Genomic DNA, 20,808 nt, shown 5'->3' with positions numbered 1-20,808 from the left:
AAATATTATACCATAAAATAAGGTGAGTGAGTTTATTGGATATTCCTTTAAAAATTTGTTTATTGAATATTGTTAATGTAAGAAAGTTTCACACTCAAATCAAATATATGTCACATAAGTAGTTATGTTTATTTTATTTTATTTTGAATTAAAATAAAAATATATTTTTTATAAGACGAAAATCAATTAGAATCATATATAAACAAAATTTATGCTAGAGTGGATCAATTTTTTTCTCTTATAAACTTTAAAATTCATGGACAATGGCTGGTGGTAGATAAGAGGAAGAGTGTCTATATTTCAAAGCCAAAGAGACAAATTAATATGCTAGTAAATGACAATGGTGCGGCAGCGAAACAAATCCGTCATGAATAAACCACAACGATTAGATCTAATCATAAATGATTAAGATTAAAACCAAGGTAGTCAAATCGAGATACGTATCGTGTATCGCTAGACCCTAATTCCGTGTCGTGTATCGTATCGTAATGTGTATCGTAAGATACGGACACAAAAAAAATTAAGTCATAAATTAAATAATATACTAATATATCATCTAAATATAGTTCAAAATAATCAAAGATCCAAGTCATAAGTAGAAAAATAGTCTCACAAAGTTCAAGTTCAACCTAATTCCAAGCCATAAGCCAAACTAAAGTACTAAACATCAAAGAGATGAAATTAAATTCCCACTCCCTAATTCCAAGCCATTAAAGGGCTGCTGAAGTTGAACGTGAAACATGAAAGGGCTGCTGAAGTGAAGTTGAACGTGAAAGGGTGAAAGAATCAAAGAAAACATCACTTTTTAGAGCAATTTACTAATTTTTAATGAAATTAAATGCTCACTCCCTAATTTTTCTAGGGGAGTAAGATGAAACGACATTTGAAAAACTGTTTTTGTATCATATCGGGATACGTATCGTGCGATACTCATGCGATATGTGCGATACAGGTCACGATACGAACACAAAAAGATACATACGTGGGATACGTATCGTTTGGTTGATTTTCGTATCGTATCGGGATACGTATCGTGTGATACGCACGATACTGACTACCATGATTAAAACATGAAGTTACGTGACATTTTTAAGTATGGCCATGTAACTATTAATTAAATTGTTTTAATCTTATCGTTCATAATTAAATCTAATTATTCTCGCGTTCTCATATAATTTTTATTACACCCTTTAGGATTGATTTCTAAACATTTTCCTCCTCGACTCATATATTACTTTACTCTTACCACTTGAACTATCGGGACATCATGTCTATTATTTTTAAAAACTTACAAAGTCCTTTATTATTTTTCATCTGATTTATTATTTTATCTTTGAGTTGGGTAGGGGGAAGTCCAGGATGGATTCCTGACGCGTGTAATTTATTTTTTGAAGGGTAAAAGAAATTTATTTTTCCTTCTACTCCCATTTTTAATTTATAATTTTGACCTTCATTTTGATCTCTTAAATACAGAAACGTTAAAATAAAATTGTAAAATCGTTGCAAAGTGGAAGAAAGAAAGAAAGAAAAGAAAGGGTGCGGTGGTGTTGAAGTTGAGTTGTTGTTTCCTCTGAAAATTCACACACTCCCTTCCCTTCTCTTCGTATCAGATCCGAATCTCTCTTCCCCTCTTTCCCTTCCCTCCTCCTCTCTCCGATTCGGATCTCCGATTCCGGCCACCTGATTCGCAATTGGATCCGCTTGACCTTCCCGCCATGAACCCTTTCTCCTCCGGCACGCGGCTCAGGTAACCAATTGAATCCTGCTCCGTATCTTCCATTCTTCCCGATTCGGATCAGATATATACTGTTCTTCTTCTGTAGCTCACCATAACATCTTCAATTTTCTCCGCATTTTTTCATTTGATTGAAATTTATTGCTCGTTTTACTGCTTCCTTCGCGATTTCGTTTTCTGTAAGCTGAAATTAGTGTTGATCGTTGAGAATTTGAGAATTCATTTCAGTTGGAGCAATTCAAATTTGTGAATATTGTTTATGTAAAGTTTATTTGGGTTAAGCATAGAAACATGTCATTTCTATGTTCATATATTGTAAGTAACTAAATGCTGTGGAAAATTGGTCATGAGGTTCAGAATCATGAGTGTTTGACTTACACATTATAAGTTAGATAGATCCTCATTTGATCGCTCGTCTGCGGAATGTCACTGATGACGTCCCTCTTGCGTGCCAAAACCAACCAGATCGATTTAAATCTGATTGGTGTGTTTAGCAATGATTTTGCTGATTAAGATTCTATGATTTTAGTTGGAATATGTGTCTAGTCGCGGGTGTCTGGTCCTTATGAATTTGAAGCTTCTTTTTTTCCCGGGATAGGAGCAATATGTGATGCATTATACACACTTGTTTGTATCACATTTTGCTTTGTCAGTAGTGAGAGAATCTTTTGTCCTTCCCTTTTATACTTACCTTATCTCATTTTAGATACAAATTGTTACGTAAAAACAGGCAAAATGTTACTTATTTTATCACTCAGGGTTTTAATTTTTGCATTTTCCTGCTGCTCTGCCTGTTTTTTCTTTGTAAATTAGTATATTGGCTCTACTTCAGAATACCTTTTGTTTGCAAAATCAGATATGGTTTACATATTGCCAGGTTTTCTTGCAATTTGCAAATATGTTAAATGTTTAGTATTAAGGTTTTGTTGGTGTTTAATTATAATCAATATCTTTTATTTTTCTGATTGATATCCTCACTTGTAGGGATATGATTCGAGCCATACGTGCTTGCAAGACTGCAGCAGAAGAACGTGCTGTTGTAAGAAAAGAATGTGCTGCCATTCGTGATTCAATAAATGCAAACGATCATGACTATAGGCATCGAAATCTGGCTAAGCTAATGTTCATCCATATGCTTGGTTATCCCACACATTTTGGTCAAATGGAGTGCCTCAAGTTGATAGCATCTCCAGGATTTCCAGAGAAGAGAATAGGTTATCTTGGCCTCATGTTGCTTCTTGATGAAAGGCAAGAAGTTCTGATGTTGGTCACCAATTCTGTAAAACAGTATCCATTTTCTATTTGAATTTAGTTGTCTATTCTCTGATTTCTTACATTCTACTTTAGATGTGTTATTGATATTGATCTTCTACTGAAACAAATTGAGGGTAAAATATTAATAATGGTTTCTGGCAAAGCCTTAACTGAGTTGTAGAGATCTTAATCACACAAATCAGTATATTGTGGGACTTGCACTTTGTGCTTTAGGAAACATTTGTTCAGCAGAAATGGCTCGGGATCTTGCACCAGAGGTTGAGAGATTGCTGCAATTTCGTGATCCAAATATTCGGAAGAAGGTGATTTTTCAATGTACCTCATTTCTTCAGAGTTTTTATCTTTACCATCACATTTAAATTTCATACATATATTGGCCTTTTGTTATAAATTGAGGGAAAAGAGGCCATGGATGTTTTTTATGGTTTCATAGTGACACAATATCTTCTACATACTTACATAGTGACATTAACATATTGCTTTTCAGTTATAATGATTTGTTTTGTAACTTCTGTGCTTTTATTCTGGTAGGTAATGACTTGTTACTACATGTTCTTGTTGCTTAACTTGCTGTAATGATTTATAATTATGGATTGTGAAGAACTTCTTTACATACATTTTTGCCTGATTGGACTATGATTTTACTGAAAATTAGATGTCCCATAGGACACGATTCTTGATATAACCTGATTCTGGTCCTTGTACTATAGTTAAGTTACTTGCCTCCATCTTTGCGTGATTGCTAATTTTTAAATTGCAAAGAGAGAATCAAGATTCAAGAGACAGCATGCATCTACTCAACCATTTCCAGTTGGAATGGAATTGGAAAGACATTTTGCCATGGACTTAAAGCTCCTAGATAAACAAAGATGCTGGTTCTGTTTTTGTGTTTTCTGGAAAATATGTGAATTTTTAATTTCAACCATTCCATGAATTACACAATCCCAGTAATATTTGGCCTAAGGGAGTAATTCTGAAGCTCACAGACTATTATACTTTATGTTGCAATGCTCATTTGAAGAGTCTGCTCTTTCGTTCTGTGATGTTAATAACAATTCTTACCTTATAATAGTCTGTGCTACAACTATTTGACTTTACAATTATATTTTGGAATGTATAATCTTGCATGATAATCTAATTTGATACAAGTTATGAGCTTTAATACAAAACAAGTTGGTTGTAACATATCACTTTTTTTCATCGATTACCAGTCAATTTGTTTAATGTCTATTCATGATCCTTTTCCTTCAATTTTTGTTATTGAGTGGAAGTCTACTTATTAATGTCTTTTTAATCACTTAACATGCAACAAGTTAGTTCCATAGCCTAATCTCAGTTGTCACTTATCTAGGATTGTGACCCTCCTACTCCCCTTTTCTAAACAATTGTAACCAGACAATGTAATTTAACATATATGTTGTTGACAAAACCTGTCCCATATAACTGCTTGAGTTGCCATTTTTCATTCTCTTAAATTTTTCATTCTCATAAATTAACTATGCTCCCTGTTATACAGGCAGCATTATGCTCTATAAGAATCATAAAGAAAGTTCCAGACTTGGCAGAAAATTTTATCAATCCTGCTACTTCCTTACTTAGGGAGAAACATCATGGAGTTTTGATTGCTGGTGTTCAGCTTTGTGCAGATCTGTGTAAAACTAGCACTGAAGCTCTTGAACATATTAGAAAGGTATTTTTCATCTTTCTTATTATGTTGTCAATCATATAGTGTATTTTCCTAGTACCCACTTTAGATATTAATTGAAGTAAACTTATCTAATACAGACTTAGCATGGCCAAAAATATTCTATGTAATGAAGCTATTTTCTGGAATCTAGTATTTGTTGATCATAATTTGATTGCCTCACAAAATTGAAATGCTTGTGATTGTTAATGTAGTGTTTGAGCTTTTCTAACTGCTATTATTATTTTGGTATTTGTAACCTCTTTCTTTTCAAAGACTGCCTTTCAGTTTCAAGGGCACCCACTGTTTAGTTTTTGCAAGCAAGTCTTTGGGGTATAAATGTGTATAATCTGAACTGTAAAGGCAAATACGCAAGGTTCAATTATGAAACTTTATAATGACAAGGCATACCTCTTAGGGCATTTTTATATGAACATTAAGCTTTGATTTTAACAAAATATTCTTTGAACAATTATTACAGAAATGCACAGATGGTTTGGTCAGAACTCTTAAAGATCTAGCGAACAGTCCTTATTCACCAGAGTATGATATTGCTGGCATCACAGACCCGTTTCTCCACATCAGATTGCTTAAACTTTTGCGAGTGTTGGGGGAAGGTGATGCTGATGCTAGTGACTCCATGAATGACATACTTGCCCAGGTCAGTTGTTTGTACATGCTGACACTTGAGACTTAAAATAATCTTAATATTTGATGCTTATTAGTTATTTCATGGTTGAGATGTACAATGTTTTTATACAATGTTTCCTAGTCAGGGATTGCACATTCAACTTAATAAGGAAACGATAATAATGATATTACATAGTAAGTCAGATCCTAATCGATCAGTTATCTATTTCCCGAAATAAGGAAATAGCATAATTGCAGAATATATCAACATATATAACATATCTCAACGCTCCCCATCAAGCTGGAGCGTATATGTCATGTGCATCTAGCTTGGAACGTATGTATACTTTAATATTCTCGGACCCCTTAAAGGTTCAGCGAAAATATCGACAAGCTGACCCTTGGAGAAAGCAGAAGAAGTTTTATGATGTTAGAAAGAATTTTTTTCTCTTATGAAATGATAATCAACTACTCTTAGACTGGATTGGAGCAGAGATGCTACGCTGACTGGTTATCACTCATTAGCTCAATGGAGTCAACATCACAGAACCACAACTTTTGAATTAAATGCTTCAACGGCAGGAGCTCGCAAGTTGTGTGAGCCATTGTGTGTTCCGTAGCTTCCTGCTTGATCTAGCAACAGCGATTTACTTCTTTTCCACGAGATAAGGTTTCCTCCTATTCAAATACAAATAACTCGAAGCAAACCGCCTTTCACTCGCATCACCAACCCAATCTGCAATGCATATGGATATCCAACAATATCAGTTTGACCCCTATCTATGTAAAGAAGTCCCTTTCTAGGTTACCTTTGATATGTCTAAGAATATGCATAAGCATAACAACCCGCCAATGACTATCACATGGATAATTGAGGAACTAACAACACTGGTTGGGAAGGATCTATAAGGTTTGGTCATGTTGGAATAAATTAACTTCCCCACCAGTCTCTGGTATTTTCCTGGGTCAGGATAGAGCTCCCCCTGATTGGGAAGAAGCAGCTTGGCATTAGGATCCACAGGTTGTCAACTAGTTTGCAATTTAGAAGACAGTTCTCCTCCAAAATTTCAAGAGCATACCTCCTTTTGTGAATATTTTTAATCTTGAAATCCAATGTCAGTGTTATATTCCTATCTAGTTCTTTGAAGATTTATGAGGGTTGCATGTGGGGGTTTTGGTCTCTATAATTGTATACTACTATAATAAATTATTTTTATTTTTGGCCAGGGACAAGACAACTATTTGTACTGTAATTATATAGGTATGGTTTGGTCAATGTTAGAAGCTCCAATTAACTTACTGAGTTAAGTTTCTTTTATAAATAGTGTTAACCGCTTCTTGTAGTCATCAAGATGTAGATCATTCATTTTAGTATTTTTAGGATATGTTTGTTGTTTTTCCAATATGTTATGCCAGTAAATGAGTTGATGATATCAATCTACTATTGTTTATTAGCAGCCGTCTTTTTTGAAATTTACTGTTGATAATTTTTAATTGCTATCTATTTAGGTGGCTACAAAAACCGAGTCCAATAAAGTTGCAGGGAATGCCATTTTATATGAGTGTGTTCAAACAATTATGAGCATTGAAGATAATGGGGGCTTACGCGTACTTGCCATCAATATCCTGGGAAGGTTCTTATCAAACCGTGACAACAATATCAGGTTCACTTCTGGTCATTGCTTTTCTTGTAAAGCATGTGAAAAAACATGATTAAGACTAAGACCACTGCATTGAGTGTTCTCATTGTAAGGTTACACTTACGAAAGCTAAGAGAAGCACAAAATATTTAAGCACTGTTGTGAAGTCATATATTGACTAGAGATATGGCCAATTAAGTCCTTATAAAGGGTAGAGCAATCCTCACCCCTGAACTGGCTTTTGGAATAGAGTTAGGCCTAACCCGAATTCTAAGGTGGTTTCAAAGTAGTTCCTAGGTCCTTTCATTGGAGATCACCCAATTATGGGCCACCCACATATGTTCGTTTCTGCAAATTCCATGCTCCGGATGTCCAGCCATGGGCGTTAGGGGGTGTGTTGAAAAGTGCCACATTGGCTATAGAGATATGGCCAATTAACTCCTTATAAATGGTAGAACAAGCCTTTCCCCTGAGCTAGCTTTTGGGCTAGAGTTAAGCCTAATCGAAGTCTAAGGCACTGTAAGAGGTTTGGAAAATCTCCTCTAGCTTGGGAGTATTCTTTATTGCTGTTCCATGAACTGATACTAGAATGTAGGAAGTGTTCTCTTGATCAGTAGGATCAAGCTAACAAATTAATGTCGCATCTGGTGTTCTTCAAGCCTTATATTCATTCCAATCCTTTTATTAATTTGATTTTGTAATTTCTTGCTTTGCGGTTTCCATAATTCATTTCATTATTGAATTGACTCTTACTCTTGCTACCTTCTTCCTTCAGATATGTGGCGTTAAACATGCTAATGAGGGCTGTAACTGCTGATGCTCAGGCAGTGCAGAGGCACCGTGCAACGATCCTAGAATGTGTGAAGGTATTAGATTCATTGTCTTTGTCCTTACTTATTCATTGACAAAAATCGGTTTCTGTGACTTGAGAAGTTGATCACTTGACTCTCTGCTTCAGGATTCAGATGCTTCAATTCGGAAAAGGGCCCTTGAACTTGTTTACGTTCTGGTGAATGAAACTAATGTGAAGCCATTAGCGAAAGAGCTTATAGATTATCTGGAAGTTAGTGATCCTGATTTCAGAGGAGACCTTACCGAAAAAATTTGCTCCATAGTTGCAAAGTGAGTCATAAGGTTTTGAATGACATTCTATTTCTGTATAGATAAATTGTTTTTTCCTTTGTTTCTTTGTCTTTCTTTCCCCTTTGTTCTATTATATACCCAATCATTTATGGGGCCACTTATGATATTCCATCAATATAAGATGGCTTGCTTTGTATCTGGAACAGGATTTTACTACCTTTCTTTTAGAAACTAGATAACTCTTTGCCATGTTAGTAACTGTGAACATATTGGGCCTGTTTGCATACTCGTCAATCCACCATTGTCTCTCCTCGTTTATGAAATAGTAAGGTTATACTGCTTTTCATTTTTGCATCGGGATGCCAAATTTTTCCGTTTTCTATTTTATTGATGAGTATACAAACAGCCTCATTATCTTTGTTGGTCTTTCAATTTTTGCATTTCAGATATTGCTTATCTTTCTTCTCGCTCTTACTTTGGTAAAATAAAAGAGTCCATTTGGCTCATTTTATACAATCCTCACCTTTTTTACCCAATCAGTTAAATATGAGTTTCTTTGGATTGCATACATTAGTATATTACTATTTGCTTGACAAACATTTATTTTTTGTTGCTTCAGGTTTTCGCCAGAGAAGATCTGGTACATTGATCAGATGCTCAAAGTTCTGTCTGAGGTATAAATATAAGAGACAAGCTTTTGTAGTGAATTAAAATTCCAACCCATGCTAGCTTTTTAGGGTATTGACCACCTCAGTGATGTGTATTTACATAGGGTAGTTCTGTTGCTTCCCGTCTCTACATTTAGCATGTAATATCCCATAAAAAAAATTAATTTTTGTGGCAGCTTATTATAAGTTTTCTATAAACAATTAGTCATTTATAATTATTTTAGTAGTTAATGGTTCTATGATTCAGGTATCAATGTTCTAACTGCTGCTTATATGTATGATTCAAATTCTGTCTCTTAATCAACTTGTTTGAACCAGAATTGTAATGCTTTTTATGAGTCATAAAATGTCCACCTAATAAATTTGATGGTGTATTGTCATTGTTGTTTGGAGTGTGTGGCTTGGCGCAACAGTGAAGTTGCTGCCTTGTGAGCTTGTCACAATTTCTAGTCACAGAAACAATCTTTCTGCTCATGAGGGTGTGGCTTCATGCATCTTACCCTCTCAAGACCCCTCAATGATGGGAGATTTTTGCACGGGCTTACTTTTTTTTTGTGATTACTGTTTGGTGTGTGGTCTCCATATTAGGCCATTCTGTTATGTATTGAGTGCACGTGCTGATCTTTATCTTATGTTAGTAGGCTGGAAATTTTGTAAAAGATGAAGTGTGGTATGCCTTAATTGTGGTGATAAGCAATGCTTCTGAGCTTCATGGATATACAGTAAGAGCATTATACCGGGCATTTCAAACATCTGCTGAACAGGTGCTTACTTTTACTGTGGCCAAACCTAGGCAGACTATTGATTTTCTCTTGATGGTCAAATAATAACATTACATATTACTTTTGTCAGGAGACTCTAGTTCGAGTTACGGTGTGGTGCATTGGGGAGTATGGTGACATGTTAGTCAATAATGTTGGAATGCTTGACATAGAAGATCCAATAACAGTGAGTGAATACTTTTTATTATAAGTTACGCACATGTGCATACTGTTGCTTCAAGTTGCATGAGTATGAGAAATTGCTTGACCGAGAACACGAGCAATACTTTAGCAAGTTGATATATTGGTCTCAGAAGCTTCTATTAAAAATTATTCTAATTGTGCCCTTTTGATGAGGCTTCTTTTTATATGGTTATATTTGGATGATGTATAATGAGCCTGAAAGAAGCAAAATCCATCAGTCTTAGTACTTCTCGCTCACTGTTGAAATGAGATATCCGGTTCTTTTCCTGTTTCTTTTGTTCTCCACTATTGTAAGGAATGAAATGAGGTAAGTGCTAGGATTTTACTTCACATGTTTGATTGGTGTATTTCACTACTCTGTGGCAGAAAATGCTCCTAGTCATTTGCTGATTTAATTAATTTGGGTATTTATGTGCTTGTGCTTAAACCGTAAACATTAGGATCAAAGCTAACCTTCTTTTTTGGTCCTGGCTATCCCACATTCATGCTGACCCCGCCTACCTCAGATGCAATTTGTCCCGTCAATCCCATATAGGATTTGTGATTCATACTGGTCTGTCATTGTAAATCATACCAATGGTGATCTCTCATATCTCCCTGATGAGTTGTCCCATGATGCACCATCCATGGACCATGGTGATGATACTCAGTTTTAATTCAATGTTTAATTTTTAAGTTTTGTGCATCCAAAATTTTCTGCCAAATGCTGTTCTAGATAGATCTGTGGAAGTTCTAGCTCTGGCTATTTATAATTGCTTGCCAGAAAAAAATCCCATGATCATTCCGCAGAATCTTTTCTTCCAACATTTCAACCCAATCTTCAGATTGATGATCATTCCAACCATCTTGCTGAGTTGTCTTTCTAATTCTAGCAGTGTTATCTCTTCCACATCTTCAACATCCTTGAGCTGTCTTTTTTACCATGCTTTGGGGAGCCCATTTTATATTTTTCTGTAGAAGGGTTTATCTGTCGCAAACTTAAAGCTTAGTTACTTTTAGCTTGATGGAAAGTGTTAAAACCTGGATCTCAATGTATGGTTTGCATCAATGAGTAATGTAGTAATGTAGTATATCGTATATTATCTCTTAGGATTGGTTTCCATATTTTTTATATTTCATGATTTGTTTCCCTATTTAATTGGGAATAGGAGTCTAATAACTTTCATGATTAATTTCATTACTTAATTAAGATTGGGAGTCTAATATAAATAAGGGTTACTGCAGTCTTCTGAACTGATGGAAACTATAATCACAATATTAAGTCTTTATTCTTTATATCCCTATAAGGTTATAACTCCAACACCTTTTTAAATTTTTTAAATGATGTTTTTCACTGTTAGCTCATTATGCTGTCAGGTGACCGAGTCAGATGCGGTGGATGTTATAGAGATTGCTATAAAACGTCATGCATCAGATCTTACCACAAAAGCAATGGCTCTGGTTGCCCTATTAAAGCTCTCTTCACGTTTCCCTTCATGTTCAGAGTATGATCTCTTTTTCAAATTTTTTATCATCTATTACATCATACCTTAAATTGGCGTTTGTCTATAATTCTCCCAGAATCATATGTATTACATGGTAGATTGAATAGGAGTTGTCAAAAACCAACTCTCTCAAAACCATAAGTTGCTAGGTAAAGACTAAAGGCACATGAATGACACTACACATTCCCTCACACAGTAGTTCATTGGGCTTGAAACGTAGGCAATGGAAGGGTCCATCTTACTTTTTGCTGAAATTCAACATTTATTTAGAATCATAGAAGTCGGAACGATCAAACAAATGACCACTTAGTAATATAGGCTTTGATACCATGTCAAGAACTAACTCTGTCAAAAACCCAAAAGTTTATGTTGTTCATGAATGGTTTTCAATCTTAACAGTGTTTTTTCTTCTTATTCGTCTTTTTACTTCAAAGGAATTACAGGTGTAATATTCTAGTAGAAATTCACTCCCCAAGGTTCAAGATAATTTTAAAATGTTCAATCCCTATGCATGCGATCTGGTCTCTGTTGAATCATGGACTTTTCCCATCCATGGCCCTGCTTCTTAAGAGACATGCCATAAACATATTTACCTAATACAAGTCTTTTTTTCTCTTGTGCTTAATATATTTTGCGTGAAAATTTATTCCCTTTCGAACATGTATAACAGGAGGATCAGGGAAATTGTTGTTCAGTTCAAAGGGAATCTTGTGCTAGAATTGCAGCAGAGAGCTATTGAATTTAATTCAGTCATTGCAAAGCATCAAAATATTAGGTGAGGTTCACTAGTATGCTTATCTTGTATATAAAGAGCTTGGATTTCTACTACTTGCATAAGAGGGATTCTATTATGAGAAGCTTTCATTGGGCAGGTCTACACTTGTAGAAAGGATGCCGGTTTTGGATGAGGCCACTTTCGTTGGTAGGAGGGCTGGGTCTTTGCCAGGCACAGCTTCTACACCAACTGTACCTTCAGTTAGTATTCCAAATGGAGTAGTCAAACCTGTGGCTCCTCTTGTAGATCTACTCGATCTAAGTTCAGATGATGTTCCTGCACCTAGCTCATCTGGTGGTGATCTTCTTCAGGACCTTCTTGGTGTTGATATGTCAGGGGCATCACAACAATCTGGTTGGTGTCCATAGTTTATCTTATAAATTATTATAATGCCTGAAAAGCTAGACATTTTGTCTTTATTGATTACCATATTTGTTTATGGATCTTTGTTTAATATTTATAATTATTACTGTTTTCAGACATACAAGAGTTGATAGCATTGTTTTATGACGCCCTCTCTATTTTTTAAACCATGTGATCTGTAGGAAAATGTATTAAGAAGGACCTTGCTCTAAATGGATTTATTGAAAACTAAGTTTTTGGTTTAACGACGTTATTTGATTGAAGTAGCCAATCCTTCCTAATGAGATAGCACTCTGGTGGTGGTGATTGTTAGGTTTTGTAAAGGATGAAACATGCAAACTTATTCACTTTCTTTATTGTAAATAGTTCCACTCAACATACTCATAGCATCTGACTTTTATTTCGTTTTTTAGGCACTGGTCAAGCTTCAAAAAGTGGCAAAGATGTTCTTCTGGATCTTTTATCTATCGGATCACCTTCTGCTCCAAGCAGCTCATCTACAGTAGACATCTTATCCTCCAATACAAGTAACAAAGCACCAGCTTCACCTTTGGATGATCTTTCATCACTTTCACTGTCTTCAAGAGAAACTTCAAATGCTGCTCCTATGATGGATTTATTGGATAGTTTTTCTCCCAGCCCACCAACAGGTTGTAAACTTTGTTTAACATCTGGGCATTATCATTATTTGAAATTTAGTCTAAGTACTGATTTCTCTCCCTTCTCTTATAGAAAACAACGGACCAGTTTATCCATCTGTGACTGCATTTGAGAGCAGCTCCTTGAAGTTGACATTCAATTTTTCAAAGCAACCAGGAAACCCACAAACAACATCTATCCAAGCTACCTTTACGAACTTGTCCCCTAATACGTATACAGATTTTGTTTTCCAGGCAGCCGTTCCTAAGGTATGCTAATCAGTATGCTATTGAGCTTTGTACATGCTAAGTTCATCGTCATCATCATGATCATCATCATTGTTGTAATTTTAAACATATAATCTGAATTTACGGCTTTTAACAAAATTGCGATCTTCATTATTATAGAGCTAACTTGTGATTCCATGCTTCCCGTTGAGTGTTGACTATTATCTTTTTTCGTTCCCTTTTGCATGTCATTTAAAAAAAAAAATTAGCGATGAGGAAAGAACTTGTGGCTGTTGCTTCTACAGTTCTTCTAAGATATGGATTCTTGTGATAAAAATGTTTGCAGTTGTAATGACTGAATAATTCCCTTTGTATTAGTCTAATTAGTTATCTGAGCTTTTTAATTGCTAAATAGTTACTTCTAGCATGTAATGTTTGATAATCATGAGCAGTTTCACTGTTTATTCTGTGGGGTATTAAAATCGAGTTGCTTTGTTACCTTCCATTCTCTAGCTCTTACGTATGTTGTTATTTTGGATTTTCAGTTTCTTCAATTGCACTTAGATCCAGCTAGCAACAATACTCTCCCTGGAAATGGGTCCATAACTCAAACTTTGAGAGTTACAAATAACCAACATGGAAAGGTAGATATACTATGTTACTATTGCTTTACTCTAAATGTTAGTGTTCTACCATGTGTCTTATCTGATTTATTTGGCATGTTGTTACAAAATTGTTCGTTTATGCTGTTTTGCTGTCATGAACCAACTATCGTAAAAGGTTAAGCTGTTAAATGAAAAGTATATGAATGGTTTTATATCTAACAAATTTAATATTTTATAGTACATACAGCAAAAATGGTTTGATTTATGTTTTAGAGTAAACTGAGTGATCACTGCTTACTTAGTCGTTTGTCACCGAGGATGTAAAGAATTAAACACCAACTTTTAGTTTCATTGGACACTCAGTGAAACTCCCATTAGGCATCACAAATGTCACATTTTTCTTTGATTAATGTCTGGACTATGACTTCAATTATTGATTATGAATATTTATTTCAATTTGGGTATTATTTTATTTCTTAGCATTTACGTAGTATAAATTATTTATATCACATCCATATGCTTGCTATGTACGATATTGAAGCAGTTTTGGTCAACCACTAAAGATTAACCCCGCCGGGGTGTCATTTTTCTTTCTGTGCTTTGTGTGGAAAATGTGTGTGTGAACACATTTCCGAGATTGTTTTCCTGAGAAAACCTGACAGCTAGCTACAACTCATTTTTCAGAAATCTCTTGTCATGCGCATAAGGATAGCATACAAGATAAATGGCAAAGATGCACTGGAGGAAGGACAAATCAGTAATTTTCCTCGTGATTTATGAAGCCAAAATGGTAAGGGGTCATTCAGGTGATACACAAAACCCTTCCGCACACTAGTACCGGTGCAGTTTTCATGTTTCATTCCTTTAAATGAGAGGAAGAGGTTTGGTTCGAGCAAGCGGGACCACTTTTTGGCGCAAATTTGAAGTCTATTTGGTGGCTTCACATCTTTGGTTTGTTTTTTTTCTTCTTCTTTATTTAGGTTGTTTATGTACATTAGTGCAAAATATTTCCTGTATGAAAATGTTGAAATCAAATTTTGCCTCTCAAGGCACTGAGAGTTGTGTTGTGCTGAGAACTTGAGGTGCTCTCTAGCTATTTTTCCGGAGGTAGTCGCTCTCGGTCTTTGCTGTCTAAAGTTATAGTGTTGTTGAATGCAATTTGGTAAGCCTTAGACAATTCATATATTATATTTGATTTATGTAACATTTTTCTCCCAAAGATTAATGAAATGTTATCTCAAAATTATGTCAGGAGAGGATTTACCATTATGAATGTGTGATTCTTATCATCCCTTATATGCTGAAATTTTAAGTTCTCTGAACCCTGATTGCTTCAGATATGTTTCTTATCTTATCATTTTCAGTTCATAATGTATGGGAGCTAAAAGTTTCATAATTTGAAATTTAGGCCCACTTAATCACAAAAAAAAAGTTTAAAGAGTACTAATATATTGAGTTGTCTCGTTAGCCATTTATTATTATTGTTGTTACTATGAATGTGTGATTCAACACGATTGTGATTCTTTTGCATGACAGCTTTTTTTTACTTATTTGAAATCGGTGACTTCGAGACTGTCACATGGTGATGTAAATTTATCAATGGTTTGTTGACTTGTTGGATTATTGGATCCATTCAGAAGTTTAATAAAATCTCAATCGTTTAGGAGGGCGTGAATTTATTTATTTAACATCGAAAACTAGTCTTGCTACGATATTCTAATCTTAAAATTAGGTAATCATTTATGAGTTTCATAGATCCGAGAATACACATTATGCACAGCACTAAACAATATAAATGTCATGCACAATTATTATTTTTCATAAGAAAAATACATAAATTGATATTTTATTTAGATTTAAATACACTAGTTTGATTTTAACAAAAAATTAAAGAAAGGAAATTCATTTTGACTTTCTTAACTTGGATGAAATTTACTATTAATTGTGAATACTTTGTTTAGAGAATGAGAATTTGATTTTCACAGATAATAATAATAATAATTAAAAACTTAATTGTAACAATTTATAAAATAAAAGACTAAAAATCTGCTAAAATCATTGCTACTATATAATTAGTGAAAGTGAAATTAAGCTATTATTATCATTATTTAGTTTGACCACCGATCCAGTATCATCCACAAGATGTAATCATGTTCGTACTTGGAATATCTAAATCTTGATGGAACTAATTTTCCTAATAATTTTCATAGGAAAATCTAACATGTACGACTTGAATAAAATACATGTTGGTTAAGCTACTTTTATTATTTAGTAAATTATCAAGAGTGCGCGCGTTGGATTAATTCAATTGCAAGCTGCTAGAGACATATCTTGTACTCTGAAACGCATGAAACATATATCTTGATTTCAACATCGCAATTGCTGTCACATACAACACTCACAATCACTCAACTGCCCTTTTAATTTAAGCTTAACCACCATGTTGTTGTTTTCTTTGCCCCACCGCCAATCCAGCTCAAACAGTGCAAAGATTTTTGTCCTGCATTGAATCAAATTGAGCTACAAACGTTATTAACTAATATCTGACTTGGTTAAATATGTCTCTATATTACAGAGTTGGTATCTTTCTAGTTTCTATATGAGATCCAGCTATGCTAACACCAACTTAGAAGGCACCCCCACCTTCTATTTCCCCCTCTTGAATTTGGGGTCATATTTTATGAATTATGAGAGACAAATCATATTTGAACCGTAAATATTTATATTTTAGTAGGATTATCTCTTATTAACACAATTATTTTATTTACAAAACTTGAAAAAAAAATCAAACATGTACCACCTTAACTGAATTCACTCATGCATTTTTGCTCAATAATGATATACTCACACCTCTCTTTTTTCCACTTCATTTCCATTTATTTTTATTTCTATCTCTCTCCTCTTATCATCTATTACATTTTATGCTTTCTCTCTCTTACTTTTTATTTTCTTCTTATCTCTCTCATCTTCTACATTTTTCCACCTCCACCTAAAAATGAGGTGTGAAAGAATAATTATTATTTTTGCTAGGGTGACCATATTCCATATATGTTTTCTAACACATTATTATGGGTCAATTATGAGGAGGTAGTCAAGACAACCTTCTCTTTTCCTGGAGGCCCCAACATCAAGGTGCACTGATTCTTTGGCTTAATTTAGCATTGGGAAGTTGACCTAAAATAACTAAATAATGCTTGGCGGAACCATCGGAGAATGATGCATTCGGATTTGTAAGTGCTTTTGTCTGAAAACAGGTGGTAGATTGATTGATTTTCTTAAGAAAAATCATTCAAATAGAAGACTATATTTGAATATTAAAATTTTATTTATACCATTTGATTATAAATGAATAAAAATTTGTAGATAATTCGGCTCCTTTAGCATATCGTTTCTCTATGTGTGGAAAAAAAAATGTTGATAGAGGTCATACTCACTTCAATTCACTTCAATGGCCTGTTTGTCTCAATATGTATTAATCACTTGGTGCCAGGGGAGCCCTTCTAACACCCAAAAAAATGCACCCTTTAGTAGAGAACCCCACCAACATCCACTGACTCATCACTCATGTCAGAGCACTCCACAGTCCTGATCTTAACAATTCCTCCACCCCACATTGGCACATTTCAGTTTCCACTCCTGATCATGGTACTCAAACCATCCAAAAAGAGGGTCATGCCCAACATCAAAAGAAGGAATGGAATACTTCCTTCTTTCTTTTACTTCTTTTTAATCCAAAAGTGATAAAGCAAGCCTCCAGAGAAAACTAAAGCATCCAAAAAGCACAATATGACTTCACTTACATCTTCCTACTCATAGTCATAGCAAGAAATTGCTAACAAAAACCACTTTTGTCACTTAAATAAATAATCACATGGCATTACGGGTCCACATTAAAAAATTATGCTGGAGAATAAGGTGGTGATTCTTTCCAAGTGCCAACTTTACTCTTCTCTTTTCCCTCATAAAATCTACTAGATAAAGCTTTCAGAGAACTCCACAACATGAAAACAGGTGCTTGATTTTGGGGGATAAGGAAATCTATTGAAAAAGAAGATTTCTATTGCTTTATCATTATGATACTCTATTTATACTTCCATATTAGTGTCACATTATAAAAAACTAGTATTTTAATTTTTCATAAATCATTTTCTTTCATATCTCTTCTGCACTTTTACTTTTGTTTTTCCTCTCATCCCATCAACATCATGGCTTTCCTTCTTTTGTTTTTACCTCCTTCCTCACTATCTTTTTTCCATCTAAAATTGGCCTGGAAAGTTGTTTTCATAACCCACCATCACTTTTCAAATTCACTAAAAGGATAACTCAAGTGGTAAGAGTTAGGGACATAAGGGTTGGGTGGGTTAAAGGGTGAAGGGTCCCGGGTTCGAACCCGGATGATGAACTAATTTACTAACATTTCTAACAACTAATATTTGCCTATCAAAAAAAAAAAAACTAAACATTTCATTCAGGTCATATTGGTAGAACATTTTACAAAATAAGGGCTAATTCATATCACAATCTATCAAATGCTTAAGAGTTGTTTTCCTCACATTTCACTCAAGAGTAGTAATTCTTATCCTAAGAGCATTGCTTTAGCATTAAAAGGGAGAAAAGAAGTAAACTCTAAGTGTCAAAGGAAGCAGGAGCTCAACAAATGGATTCATTGAATATATGAAACTAGTAAGAATACAAAATCCTGAATAGCTTAATGTACCATCATGTACCTCTAGCTTTATTGATCCATGGCAAAGTTGCAGTCACAGTTGAATTATGAAAATGGGTATCTGATAAACTTGTTAACTTTTCTTTCCTAGACCATTGCCAGATCTTGGAAACAGAAAAGCTTTCACCTTTCCTTGCATTGTTGATTTTTTTACCCTCAACATCCCCATCAGTTGAAGAACTCATCAAATTTGTGGCTGCTATTCCCTTGAGTTGTTGTCTCATGCTACCATCACCTCTACTGGATCTCAAAGCCACTCTCAAATCTGAATCAGCAACAACATACTGAAAAGAACCCATTGAATAGCATCTTCTTGCATCCAAATTACCATTACTGCTCTCTCCTTCACATCTTTCCACACTAACTCCAATATTTGAGCTTCTGAATTTCCCAAGCCTCACAGAAAACACCCTCTTCCCACTCATTATGTGATTCTCACTAGGCTTGTTAACAGAACCACCACTACCTGAAACTGAAACCCCATCTTCCTCCTTTGGACCCTCAAAGTCAAACACAGGATTCTCAAATGAAAATCCAGATGCATAGAGAGTCCCTCTGCATAGAGGACAAGTTGAATTGGACAGTAACCATGTGTCTATGCAGTCTATGTGAAAAGCATGGTTGCAGACTGGGAGCAATCTCAGCTTGTCCTGTTCCAAGAACTCACAGAGGCAAACTGCACAATCAAATGGCTCTTTCAAGCCTATTATCTCTTTGTAATAGAAAACTGGGAGGGCATCTATGAAAGCCTGATCCAGGCCTGAATCATGAAGATGGAAGAGGTTCTGCAACTGTCTCTGGTAAGCATCAGATTCAGAGATTTCAGGGTATCTGTTGGATTCAGAAATTGATGAAGAGGACCTATGCTTTGAGAGAAATCTAACTAGCAAGTGTAGGAAGCCCAAGATGAAAAACACAACAGCTAGAATTACTATGATGAAAATAACTGCAGGGCTTATTCTATTCCCAGATGAAGAAGCTGATTGTTTCTGGTAGTTAGAATTGTCAGGTAATGAAGGGGAAGAAGAAGAAGGTGAATAGGGAGAAAAAATTGGAGGATTGGTGATAGCACCATTGCTTTGGTGGATTTGAGAGTGAAGCAAATGCATTTTCATAAACATGGCATTCAAATTAGACCCATGAATTTTGAGCTAACAATCAATCACTAGAGAGAGTTTCAACTATGCAGTGCTTTTGAACAAAACTATAATCATTGCTTGTTATAGTACTAAACCCAACTCATGCATTGTGAAAAAAAACAAGGAATTGGAATAATAGAAGAGAACAAACAGAGAAAAAGGAAAGAAGGAAAGAAAGAAAGAAAGAAAGAAAACAAATTGGCTCAAAATTTTCTCTTGGATATTTGAAGAGCATGGATGAGTCAATAACATAGCTTTGAAGGATGCATGGTTGAGAAATGTCAACGTTGCAGTTTCAGTTGACCTACCTTAGTGGTTGAAAATTTGAAATTCTTCAAATCTCAGAAGATAGCTGAGTTATACTTACAGGGTTCTCTTCTCTAGTTCTCCATGTAAGAGAAACCCTAATGATGATGACAATAATAATAGTAATAATGTGTGATGCAAGTGTGCTGCATCTAATTATGTTGCTCTAAATCCAATACATTGGTCATGTGCAATTGTGAAAATGAAGTCGCTTACAAGACAAAGGTTTTTGGTCCCCTGCAGCTGCAGACTACAGTACACAACATAGACCTGACCTTAGAAGGCAAAAGGTGAGCCAACATTGTCATTAACTTGTTTGACATGTTGAGGGTGCCTCCTTAATACACGTGTCCTAGACTTTGTTGATTTTCAAGAATTTTGTCCCTAAATAGTTCAAAATATTCTTTTTCCTGTCAGACTAGTGATCATTTCTTTGACAGAGTGAAACTGTTTACATTTTGATCTTATTTTTTTGTCAAGTGAACAATAGTTCAAAAGTTCAAAGATGATAAAGCCCAAAGCTAACTTAGCCTTATATGTTTGATCTTATTGAAACTCTTTCAAATGATTCTATATAAGGCCCAAAATGAACTCGGAACCTCAAGCCCAAAATTATCAAGCTCTCTAACAAAATGGGCTTCATTAGTGGAAGCTATTCTAGTTTATTTGGGTATTGTTATTGCCACCCCACCTAATCTAAATCCCACCCGTCTCGTGTTTTTGAAATCCCAAAACTACCCTTTTTCTTCATTTTCGTCTTCCTCTTCACCTCATCATCTTCCTCTTTAAGCTCTTCATTTTCCTCTTCAAATCATCTCCAAGTTCTTCAAGCTCAAGCTCTTGTCTTCATCTCATAATCTCCAA

At 34.9% G+C, this 20,808-nt stretch overlaps 2 protein-coding genes across 3 annotated transcripts; one reads left to right on the top strand and one right to left on the bottom strand.

The window, feature by feature from the left end:
- Positions 1-1,493: 1,493 nt before the first annotated feature.
- On the top strand, positions 1,494-15,024 carry LOC130739989 (AP-1 complex subunit gamma-2-like). Its single transcript, XM_057592467.1, has 18 exons — positions 1,494-1,747; positions 2,720-3,022; positions 3,171-3,312; positions 4,527-4,700; positions 5,176-5,355; positions 6,834-6,988; positions 7,740-7,830; positions 7,923-8,086; positions 8,667-8,721; positions 9,357-9,479; positions 9,568-9,663; positions 11,037-11,164; positions 11,835-11,939; positions 12,037-12,293; positions 12,716-12,952; positions 13,035-13,210; positions 13,714-13,812; positions 14,458-15,024. Exons 1-18 carry the CDS (start codon positions 1,716-1,718, stop codon positions 14,551-14,553), a joined length of 2,613 nt encoding a protein of 870 aa, XP_057448450.1. The 5' UTR covers positions 1,494-1,715; the 3' UTR covers positions 14,554-15,024.
- A 996-nt stretch (positions 15,025-16,020) lies between these two features.
- On the bottom strand, positions 16,021-20,175 carry LOC130739988 (RING-H2 finger protein ATL47). 2 transcript variants are annotated; one of them, XM_057592466.1, is made up of 3 exons: positions 18,501-20,175; positions 17,208-17,536; positions 16,021-16,273 (listed from the first exon to the last, which is right to left on the bottom strand). In XM_057592466.1, the coding sequence occupies exons 1-2, from the start codon at positions 19,618-19,620 to the stop codon at positions 17,490-17,492; spliced, it is 1,167 nt and encodes a 388-aa protein (XP_057448449.1). In that variant the 5' UTR covers positions 19,621-20,175; the 3' UTR covers positions 16,021-16,273; positions 17,208-17,489. The 2 variants fall into 2 exon arrangements, with proteins under 2 accessions (XP_057448449.1, XP_057448448.1); XM_057592465.1 differs by lacking the exon at positions 17,208-17,536 and having other exon boundaries at positions 16,033-16,273.
- Between the last annotated feature and the right edge of the window lie 633 nt (positions 20,176-20,808).

This window comes from Lotus japonicus, chromosome 2, assembly GCF_012489685.1.
Source record: "Lotus japonicus ecotype B-129 chromosome 2, LjGifu_v1.2".
Classification (NCBI taxonomy): Eukaryota; Viridiplantae; Streptophyta; class Magnoliopsida; order Fabales; family Fabaceae; genus Lotus; species Lotus japonicus.
Note: the sequence above shows the minus strand (reverse complement) of the source record. Positions and strands in the feature narration are given on the sequence as shown.